At 27.2% G+C, this 11960-nt stretch overlaps 2 protein-coding genes across 4 annotated transcripts; both read left to right on the top strand.

Moving 5' to 3' along the window:
• The first annotated feature begins 905 nt into the window (after window positions 1–905).
• LOC112684989 (eukaryotic translation initiation factor 3 subunit G-like) lies at window positions 906–2785 on the top strand. Its single transcript, XM_025556733.1, has 3 exons — window positions 906–1135; window positions 1248–1753; window positions 2417–2785. The coding sequence occupies exons 1-3, from the start codon at window positions 1130–1132 to the stop codon at window positions 2760–2762; spliced, it is 858 nt and encodes a 285-aa protein (XP_025412518.1). The 5' UTR covers window positions 906–1129; the 3' UTR covers window positions 2763–2785.
• Window positions 2786–5516: 2731 nt separating this feature from the next.
• LOC112684991 lies at window positions 5517–11345 on the top strand. Of its 3 annotated transcripts, none has more exons than XM_025556736.1 (5): window positions 5517–5646; window positions 5721–5940; window positions 8297–8448; window positions 8516–8644; window positions 11264–11345. In XM_025556736.1, the coding sequence occupies exons 3-5, from the start codon at window positions 8362–8364 to the stop codon at window positions 11264–11266; spliced, it is 219 nt and encodes a 72-aa protein (XP_025412521.1). In that variant the 5' UTR covers window positions 5517–5646; window positions 5721–5940; window positions 8297–8361; the 3' UTR covers window positions 11267–11345. The 3 variants fall into 3 exon arrangements, with proteins under 3 accessions (XP_025412521.1, XP_025412520.1, XP_025412519.1); XM_025556735.1 differs by lacking the exon at window positions 11264–11345 and adding an exon at window positions 9097–9272; XM_025556734.1 differs by lacking the exon at window positions 11264–11345 and having other exon boundaries at window positions 8516–8892.
• The last annotated feature ends 615 nt before the right edge of the window (window positions 11346–11960 follow it).

The following is an 11960-nucleotide window of genomic DNA, read 5'->3' as shown; positions in this document are numbered from 1 at the left end:
AGGTAATTTATATAATATACCTATAATGTATAAACTATACTATAATATATTAACAGTAATTTGTTGGTATTGAGTTAAACTATAATTATAATTAGAGAATAGATTGACGCGGCACACAGGTGACGGGGTTGTATGCACGGTCGCGGTGTGGTGAACACGGTTCGAATAATATAATATCAATAATAAAAAATCCCGGATTTGTGGTGACACAATATATATATATATATATTTAAAGAAACAGGAAATAATAATAATAACTAATAATAATAATAATAATAATAATAATAATAATGCACACCAAGAAAAAGTATAAGTATAGTATGTGGCAGTGGTCACAACGACAAAAAAAAAATAAAGACAAAGACAGTGGAGCCGTGTCTCGTTACACGGTCTCGGATGGATAGCCCGGTTCAGATGGTGGTACCTGTCGGACGTCGTAGCGACCGCTCGCGTCCCCTGTCCGGTGATTGATGGGAGGACGGGGTATCGCTGTGACGTTGCGTGCCGCGGAGTGGTGGTTGATGAGAGAGATAAGGGCACGGTCGGCGACGGCCGTTTCGGTAACGGCTGCCGCACGGGTCCGCGTCAAGATAAAATAAAACTTTTGAACACCTCCCCATAAAAAATTCCTGGTTACGCTCCTGATTGACGCTATTGTATTGTGGACTGTGGTTTCTGGTCCGTCGAAATAACAATAAAATCGTATAGAGTATAGACTATAGCGTGATGACTGATTTATAAAAGCAAATCCTCTACCACTCGCGGAAACTTTTGATTTTTGAACCAATATGGCGGTTAGTAAATTATTCGATACTATTTATTCGATATCAGTATTTTTATATCGATATAAGTAAAGTATCGATACTTTATTGGTATCAGTGTTATCGCAACGTCCCTAGTACGTTTTGATAATGGTTAGTGCTGTTCGCGTGTACACCGATTAACCTATTTCGTTAACATTTCCCACTTTGCAGTGATCGCTGTCTGATGTCGATACTGAAGGTATTATTTCTGAAGTACGTACATCTTATACTTGATTCCAACAATCTTAACGAAATTAATAAAAACATTACTAGTTTTCAAAACATTTCACATTTTTTTTAAATTTATCCTTGGCGGTTTGGACTTCATGAAGGTAAATTATTTTAAAATCATTATTAAAATGCGCTCATAATTTGTTAGCTGTAGTAACTTTTACCCGCAGCAACTAATAGATATGTTTTATTATTTTTATGTTTGTTTCCCAGATGCATAATAAAGATATGATCAAATCTAGTTGGGCTGATCAAGTAGAAGACCAATCGGAGAAAACAACCTTACCTCAACCAAAAGTCGAACAACATGGCAATTCTAAAATTATTACTGAATATCGTTGGAACAAAGATGATAAAAAAGAAAAGGTAGTTCGAACATATAAAATCGAACGACGATTAGTGTCCAAAACAATAGCTGAACGTAAAACATGGCCTAAGTTTGGAGATTCACGTAATGATAAACCTGGACCAAATACATCTACAACAATTCCAGCCGAAGAAATACAAATGCAATTTATGTCTGGAAAGGATGGTGATAAGGTCGAAGAAAACCCATTAGACAAATTGAAGAATGTAAATATGAACATTAAATGTCGAAATTGTGGAGGAGAGCATTGGTCCTTTTCATGTCATCTCAAAGGTACAGGTTTGGTAATAGAGGATAAAAAATTGGTTCCAGAAAAAGTAATAGAACCTGAGAAAAACACTAGCACCAATAGGTATGAATACTGCAACAAACTAATATCATATTAAGAAGGTTTTACATCTTGATTTATCTGAATTGTCTTGTTTGTCTTTCTCACAAGGAAACTTAAATATTTAATTGAAAACATTGATTGTATTTATATAGTAATTTTAAATATTGAATTCAAAAGTAATTTTCTACTAATATTTTGATATTATTTAACAATATTTATAATTAAAAAGATTCTGTAGTCAGGTAAAATTAACTAGTTAATGTTTTCATTTAAATAAAATGTTAATTATGAGTACATTTTAAATTATTCATATATTATTAAATTAGTACTTAATTTAAATATAATAATGACAGTGGTTCCCAAAATTTTGGTTCACACATCCCCATAACAAAAAAAATTTATTCATGCCTCCCATGAATAAACAAAACATTTTTTTATTATTTTAATAAAAGCAAATTACTGTTGATCTAAAAATAAATGTATGGTAGTGTAATATGCAATACAAATATTTGCCTTTCGCCTAAAAAGTGTTTGTGCCTCTATAAGGAGACATGCCTCACATTTTTAGGAACCACTGGTCTATGAAATACAAAGATTTTAAATGTTGGTTTTCATATTCAAATGTGACAGATGTAAATATTCTTATTAGTTTTAATTTTAAATATAATAATTATTTTTTTCTAGACCATATATTCCACCATCCGCAAGAGAAGGAGCTACCAATACAGCTGGAAAACGAGATCCATACGGACGGGGTTATGATGAAGTACCAGCCATCCGTATTGAAAATCTGTCTGAGAGTACATCTGAAGCTGATTTGAGTGAATTAGTTAGCAAATTCGGTCAAGTTGCTAGAATTTTCTTAGCTTCTAATAAAATCACTGGTGCTTGCAAAGGATATGCATTTGTTAACTTCAAAGCCAAAGTGGATGCTGAACGTGCAATCAAGGGATTGCACGGTTACGGATATGATCATCTAATTTTAAATGTTGGGTGGTCCACTAATAATTATAATAAGACTAGTTACTAAATTATTATAATTTGTTAAAAAAAATGTATATCATAAAGGGCTTTCAAATTTTAACTGAATACAATATTTTTTATTATAATAATTATTTAGATGTATATACATTTATATGGATTTGCCCATTATAAAAATATATATATTTTTTTAATTTCATTACTTACTACTGAGGCAAATATATTTTGTTCTTTTAAAATAATAGATTGAATGAAAATCAAACCTCATAGTTTATGATAAAGCTGGAATTTTGAATGTATTCATTTTATTATTATTTAGTTAAACAGTAAAAATAAGAAAATAAAAAAACTTAATTTTTTTATTTTCTGTAGATTAATTATTGAGTAATATTACAGTAAGTTTAAACCAATTAAAGCAATTTGTTTATTCAGTTTTCTTATAATTAGCATCCAATTTTTTTGAAGAAAAAATGAAAATGTATTACAGTTATAATAAAAATTGAAAGACTTAAAAATTTGTTTTTGGTTATTCTATTATATAGATGTAAGGTGAACTTATATAATAATGATTGAAGGTGTTATACATATTCTATATATTCATATTCTGTATATTCTAAATCAATATTAAGTTTTCATTTAAATGTTGGAGGTGGAATGCTGTTGATGTCCATTCGAAACCAAGGGCATATTTGAGTTGTGGCCATGGGGGGAGGGTGAAAATAATAAACAGTTCATTACAGTGGCGTACCCAAGGGGGGAGGGGGTCTGGATACTCCAAACAAAAATCAGAACAATTTTTAAAATTATAGTTTTTTCAAATCGACTTATAATTTCTTCAAGTTAAACACATATTTTTTGATTTTCATGCTATTTATAACGCATATTTTAGATTTTTTAAGTGCATATTTAAGAGCTAAAAAGTAACATTTTTAGTGCTACAACTTCCGAGCCTTAGTTAATATTGTAAATTATTATTTTGTTAAATATTATTGGTTTTCACCGACCGTTTTTCAAATATGAATTATATTAAAAATAAGTTCAGATCCCGGCTAATCAACAAACATCTTGAAATGATTATGAAGATAGATAGCATGCACTTACCAGACCCCCAATTTTAAACAGTCGAGAGCAAGATTTGTTATTTTTCTTAACAAATGTCTATTTTATTTTTATTTTTAATTTTTTAAATATTTGAATATTAATTATGTCTTAATATTTAAAAAACATTAGCAAATAATAAATAAAATAAATAACGTTATCATGGGAGTAACCGAATTGGTTCCCGTTTGTGTACAGGTAAAATAAAAACAATTTTAATTTTTAAAATAATTTACTTACAATATTAAAAATTAAAATCTAGCGGGCCAGTGCATAAAGAGCAAAAAACAAAATTTTAAAAACTATATGATATAATAATAGTCACAATTTTCTGTAACTTATAATAAATTATAAAAGTGTAAAAATAACATTTGTATACCTAATGCAAACAATAGGTTCTATAGATAATTAATTTGATAGCTGACATTATTGTTAAAGTTACACGCGTCCATACGTACGCATCGTACGGATCGTATAAAACGGATTTTAGAATTATTAGTATAGTAAGTTATACACATGCGTCCACTGACCGGCAGGGGACGGATCGCACGTATCGGTCCGTCGGTAATGCCGACGAAATTGATCGAAGGGGCAACTTTTCCGATTGGTGCGGATAACGTCATACGGATTTCGCTACGATAATGCGAATGTTACTAAAAAAACCGACCGTCGCATCGGCAATATGATTGCTATCGGTACAGTGGACACACTATCACAATTTGATCCGTTTCATACGATCCGACCGATACGTACGATCAGTGGCGTAGCCAGGATTTTTAAATGGGGGGGGGCTAACCACTTTTTTTGGATAGGTAAGGTAAGAGAGGATATGAGAATTCACCCTTGACCCCCCCCACCATCTACCACCAAGTTTCTAAACGTAATTCAAGCATTTTAGTATATTTCTAAAAATATTTATGAATATATAATTTATAATAATAATAATAATTTTGGTTTCAGTGTTCAGTCACTTGCTCCACTCTGACAGCTGCATCTTCTTAGATGAATTTCTGGCAAATTCAGTTATTATTTCACTTTCATCGAATTGCTCTTTTATATTTATATTAGCCATAACTAACCCATTCAGTCTGTTTTCCGACATAGTGCTTCTTAAAAAAAATTTTAAGCGATTAAGTGCTGAAAACGTTCTTTCCAGAGTGAAAGAGGTAACTGGTAACGTGGCGAATAATTGTAAAAGTATTTTAATGTTAGGTCGAAGATTGGTGTGATAAGAGAGTGAATCAAGAGCAGTATATAATAGTATTTTGACTCCATTGTTGCCTCCATATGATCAGGTCAGCTCTGATTGTAGATGAGGTATCATCATGGAGATCTTGGACATATATTTTAGCAGCTTTTATAATATTTTTATCGTCATACATATTCAAATTGGCCGGAATAAGTCCTTCAAGTGGCATAACATCAATAAGCCTTTGATTAAAACGAACATTGATTCTATTAAATAGTCAAGATACATTATACATATAAACACGGCTCATGGGGAAGGCTATAGCCCCCTTAGCCCCCTCCCCTTGGCTACGCCACTGCGTACGATGCGTACCTTAAATCAACCCATTAGTATTGTATCTGAATATTTAAAGGTTAAAGTGACGGCTGAATTGATAATAAGAACATTCTAAATTTAGATTTTACCACAGGAAAATTATTTTTTCCAAGTATAATGATTAAGGACAATTATTTCTTATTTACATCAATATTTATTATTTTCGATGTTCACACTTCCATACGATTGTATTTACATTTATTTTCTTATAATTTCTGCTCCAACCGATGTGAATCTATTACTGGCAATGGATTTGTTTCCACCTGACGAAGTAAGTTTAACTTTTCAACGGTTTTTTGATTATTTGGTACTTAATTTTTAAATTTACTATACTATATATTACAGTTTGTTTATCATCCTTTCGTGGATTCTTTGGAGACAACGTCGTCACAGATTGACCTAACTTAACGAAAATAAATTACCTGATCCACAGAATTATTCACTGACAGATATTTCATTTTGCAATAAAACTAATCAGGGTCCAACAAATGTTAGACAAGTAGAAGTTTTATATAAGAATCATAGCAAATATGGTAAATATAAGCCTATGTAATGGACGATTGAAGTGAGTTGAATCAAATTCAAATATTTTCTAATACAATTTTAGAGTTAATCATAATACTTTCATTAACTATTAATTAATTTTTTTCCCCACTTACTATTATCTGAGAAATATAATTTATATAAATGGTAATGGTTAAACATAAACTATTATAATAATAATAACTAGATATAATTTTAAAGTAAATTATTTAAAAAATGGTTTTTTGTTAATAATTTAAAATAATTTAATGTGTTTTATAGAAATATTGGATTAAGATTAATATACCTAATATACAAAGGCTAAATAAAAAATAAAAATAACATACCTATAGGTTACTGATTTTTTTTTCACTTGACATTTTATTAGTTTTGATATTGTCCATTATTAAAAGATTGCTATCACAGTACAATGCAACTGTTGTTATTATTAACACAATGACAATTTTAAAGCACCTATTGAAATTTAGCCATTTAAATAAACCATAAATAAATAAATGAAAATTTGTGAAATTAAAATGACTGAAATTATTAAATATACATTATCTTGTATTTTGTTTTGAAAAATAAATTACCTATATAGGCATCCAAATTCATAAATATTTACTTATAAAATAGTCAATTAAGTATTATTTTTTTTTTACCTACACTTATTGAATGAAATACATTAAAAAAATTAGATACTTAATTGAACATTTTAGTTAAAATACAAATGATATATTAAATTCCATTGCAATAAATATTAATAATTACAATGTCATAATAATAGACACTATTAGAAAAATTGCATACAGCAAATGATGGTAGATATGTACTTGCGGATTCAAAAAAAAATAATGGGTTTTTATCTGATGAAGCTTAGAACATATTGACTCAACTTTTAATAAATCATCTATTCCAGGACCAGAGCAAGTTTGAATAAAACATATTTACTTATTATATTTAAAATATTTAAATTGGTGATTTTTCAAAATATTACAGAGGTAATGTTTTATTTTTTCGAAAAATATCTGATTTGATAGTGCAAATATTTCCTAAAGAGCATAAGATAATAAATCAATATTTACCCAGTACTTATAGATAAAATTAATTTTACCTCAGATAAAAAGTTTTCATTTTGATTTTGAATTTAGAGTGTTTACTTGATACCAGCAAGGTCAGAGAGACCAACTCATACTAAAAGAAAACTTATAGAAAGGTGAAAGAATGTAGCTAGGCGTTTAAGGGCAGTTGGTGCTATAAGTTCTGCTTCAGTTGTAAAGAATTTACAACTATCAGCTATAGATATTTCATTTTCTGGTACCTACTTAAAATTTAATGCAAATATATTATCGTTATTCTTATAACTTATTGATAATATATATTTTAAATTGTACACGCTATAAAAGATACAGTGGCTATTAAACAATGGTTAGCAAATGAAGGGTTGACAGAAAATTTTGACATTGTTTTGTTCAAATGGCAGTTAACGTATGAGCTGCGAAAACATGAAATTTTAGGGTCTAGCAATCAATATTTAGCAGACTTTTTTGAATCTTAGCCTGTACTTCAGTGTTCGAATGGTTATAAATTAGTATGTTTTTTATCAGTTTTAATAAATTCTATTAAATAAAGAAATGTTGATTTCTAAACAAATTGATCAATGTATTTCGAACTATAATATAATACGAGTTTCATCTAAATAATAATGATATTAGGTTATTCAGATATAAGAAATGCTATAGAATATTTTGTTGACTTTTAAAAGCTTGCAGTTAAACACAACTGATGAAATTAAATGGTCTATTAACATTAATGCTTCCCTAAAATTAACAATCTACAACATATATGTTAATTGCTATTATTGTAAATTATATTTTATTCTTGTACAGCACTTCGTGTTCGCTGTGTCTAACTAGCTTTTTAAAATGTTTATATGTACGCCTAATAAACATATTTAAACCATATAAAATTTTTAAATGCTCTGCATTATCAAAAATCATGATTTGAGCTTAATATGTTTATATTATTTAATTAATATTTTACTATAAAATAATATTTTAATTCGTTATTCATTTATTTTACTAATAACTATGTCTTAAATTAAAAGTTTCTTTTCTTTTTTTTTTTTTTGTATAAGTTGAAGTGGAAAAATCCTATTTTAATTTTTAAGCATAGTTTTACTTTGTTAATGAATATAATTAATATAATTACAATCAAATTATTTCCATATATCACCTATACATATTTTTTTATTTATATTTACATCATTTATTTTACTATATTAGTATTTAGTAATGTATCAACATAGTAAGTAAAATATTATGATTGAGATCATTGTATTATTGTTAGTATTGTTGCATATTTTGTATTAATATTTATTGTAATTATTATTATTTTAGATTTAAAAACAGTAAATGTTTTAAAATTACTTTTAATTCCTTATTTGATTCCAACAAAAACATTGATGAAAAATATTTTACCTTCTGGAAAAAATAAATTTTGGAAGCCTTCATTGTTAGAATCATCTTCTGCATTCACTTTTTTTTGCACTGTAAGTTTCTGATTTAAAATTAGTTTATGAATAAATGCATCCTAATATTAATGTTGAATTTATTTAGAATCTGATTGGTCTTCAAGAAGATATTGATAAGAGGCGTTTAAAATATAGTCAATATGGAGCTACAAACCAGCTTTATATAATTTTTGTTGGAAAAGATTTCAGCTCCATTGATTCTTGTTACATTAAGGTAAAGTTATGGTGTTTTGACAGTCCTTTAAAAGCACTTAAAATTTGTTTTAAGTCATATTTGGTATTTAATTGTGCTTATCCTGTGGAAAGTTATGACTCTTGGCTTATAATTCAACAACACTTATTGAAATTGTTCACCAAATATGATAAATCAACTTCTATAACTACTTCTATCACAGCTAATTTTAATTCATAATTATTACCTTTTATATTTTGATTTTAATTTCATTTTTATTGTTTAAGAATAGGGAATTCTTAACTTATTATATTTATATCAACACAAGGCTTAAATAGTTATATAACAATTAGTATATTATTACTACTATTATTTTTTAAATTTTAATAAGTTTAAATAAACTTTATTATGTATTTATGTTCCATCTGTTCATTAAAATGTCTTAAAATTAACCAACTTATTTTGCATTTAAAAATATATCATCATTATGGTAGGTACTCATTATATACATGTAGGCAAGACTGTTGTGTGACAGATGTTCGAGGATAAATTTAGAAAACATTTAATGAAATTTCATACTTCTCCAGTAACTACTACCTGTATAGAAATAAATAATATAGGTAATAGAATCATCTGATACCATTAATAATAATTTATCTGAACATGAGCAAATGCTGATTATTTTATAATTTATTGTATACATTATATTATATTGTTATTTATTTTAATTAATTGTGTATTTTTGTGACATAAAATAAAACAAAATTATACCCAACCAAAGAGTTAAATTATTTACCTTCTGGATTTAATGAAAATATACACTTTTATGCATAAGTGTAGGTACATGTACACATGCAAGTAAGATACCACAACCAAAATGTTGGTTTCATGATGTTATTTATACAATATTGTCTTATGGTGTTATGTATGTATTATAAATATACTATATTATATAACGAATCATGATGGTGTGGCACAATAGACATAGACAAAATGTATGCATTTCATATATGGGCATCAGTATTAAGCCACATCCGCACTAGTAAAAATTTACACTGTGCGTTGTATTCGGCGCAATTTTGTTCATGCTGCACTAAATATGTGCGTGAGTAGCGCAATCAGGAATTTTTCATGGGGGGTCTGACAAAATAAACTAATATACAAATAATAAAAAATTATAATATATATATTTAGAATATGGTATTAATATACTATTATACGTACCAAGGGGGGTCCAGACACGGAGTCCACCCCGCTAGTTGCGCCACTGATGTGCGTGTGTGGACGTGTTCGCTGCATAAGAGCACACAAATATTTTCGACGCATTCCACACACAATCCGTGAGTTATGGGTTTTTTGAGCATATATTTTCTGCGTAAATATTTGCGGTGAATTCTATGTTTGACGCACAATTTAAATTTTTACTAGTGTGAACACAGCTTTAGATAGAAACAAAATTGGTGTTTAGAACTTATTAATGATTAGAGATCATTTCTCACCACCCTGAAGATTCATCGATATATTGTTTATTCCCTAACTCATTATATCAACATCACTTATACTTATTGTAAAAAAAAAAAAAAGTATTAAATAAGTTTCGTTGACATTTAATGAAGTGAATATTAATTTTAAACTGTTATTTTTACTAATTACTTTGAACGAACGAATATAGAGTCAATGCAATAAAAAATGTATGTTATATTAAAATTGTTGACATTTAATAGAGTGAATAAAACTATTAAAATGTGTTATTTCTACAAACAGATTAAAAATTACCCTTATTACAAATGTAATCAATACAACGTAAAATATTTGTTAAAATTAATTTACTTTATACATGTTTTTTTGACAATAAGTGGAATTAGAATAACCTATAATTTTTGTTATTTTTAAATTTGTTATAATTGTCATTGTGATTAATAACATAGTTATTTTCAATACCGTTGATGTTTTATATACAAGTATAGAACGAGCAGTTCTCAAACAAATTTAAATAGTTTAATTGTTTTGTTTTCAGAGAGTATTGTATTGGAGGTAATTAATATCGATTATATAATTAAAGGGTTTGCTTTCCAAAAAGAAAGAAAAAATTATTCATACAAATAAAATTTTTATTTTGTCCCTGAAATATATTTATGTGTGGGTCATCAATATTTTGATTATGGTTGTGGGCCCCAAATTATCATAATCCGGGTTTGGTTGTATTTGTAGATAGTTATATTCTAACATGCACTATGGAATAATAATTTTAGTAAAAATCGTTTTGAAACTTAAATGAGAGTGTATAAAAACTTTTTCAACTTTAACAGATCTTAATATTTCATCGGTTAATGTTATTCATAATTAAAATTAATAATTTTAAATAAAAAACATTCACATTTAAATAATATTCTTTTGCGGCATATTACGACAGGAGCAACGATGAGACAATTCATGTCCAATATTACCTGATATTATACATAATCTATGTCCAATATTACTTGTCTTATTCTATTTATGTTTGTTAAATATTGTCATTCTTACAAATTATATTTTTTATAATTCCTGTCCATTATATATATTAATACTAATAAAATAAAAAAATAAATTATAATTTATTTTTCTTTAATTCTTAAAATGTTATTGAATATTAAAACATTTTATTTATTTTACATATCATAGTAAACAGCCGAAATATAAGAGCCGATCCAGAGTGAAACAAACTTACGATAGACAAACACAAACCTACATACTCCCACGAATTCTGGTACGTCGTTTTTCTTTTGAATAATAATTGTAATTATAATTAAATCAATTAATATTATATTTTTTAGTTACTTTTTTATTTTTATATTTAATTCATTACCTTTTTAAACTTACAATAATTAGGTATTCTAAGTTATGTAAATAATATTTTTCGATTACTTAAATCAATTTTTTTCATTCAACATTCATTTAAATTATTAATACTCTAAATTTATTAATTAAATAGTATTAGTAATTTTTTTATTATTATTAAATACATTTTTTAAATTTCGTCTGAATAAGTAATCTCTAGACTTCTGAATAGCTCTTTATTTTTTTTTTTTTTTGTCATTAAAGCATTCATTTTTGTTATAATTTAAAGTATAATGTTTTGAATAATATTTACTTATGTTTTCTTTAGTAAATATATAATGTTTAAAATTACAATATAAATTATATTTCCCTCGGCCTCCAAGCACTAGGAAACTGAGCATTTTTTAACGTACTTCTTTTATCGCGATTGAGAAATATTTATGAATATTATTTATTGTTATAAGACATAATTTTCAATATTTAATCCATATTTCAAATAAAAATACATTGTTGTATTTGTAGATAGTTATATTCTAACATG

The sequence above is a fragment of the Sipha flava genome, unplaced genomic scaffold, assembly GCF_003268045.1.
Source record: "Sipha flava isolate LNK unplaced genomic scaffold, YSA_version1 260_pilon_pilon, whole genome shotgun sequence".
In the NCBI taxonomy this organism is placed as follows: Eukaryota; Metazoa; Arthropoda; class Insecta; order Hemiptera; family Aphididae; genus Sipha; species Sipha flava.
The sequence above is the reverse complement of the archived record's forward strand: the minus strand, read 5'-3'. Positions and strand labels throughout refer to the sequence as shown.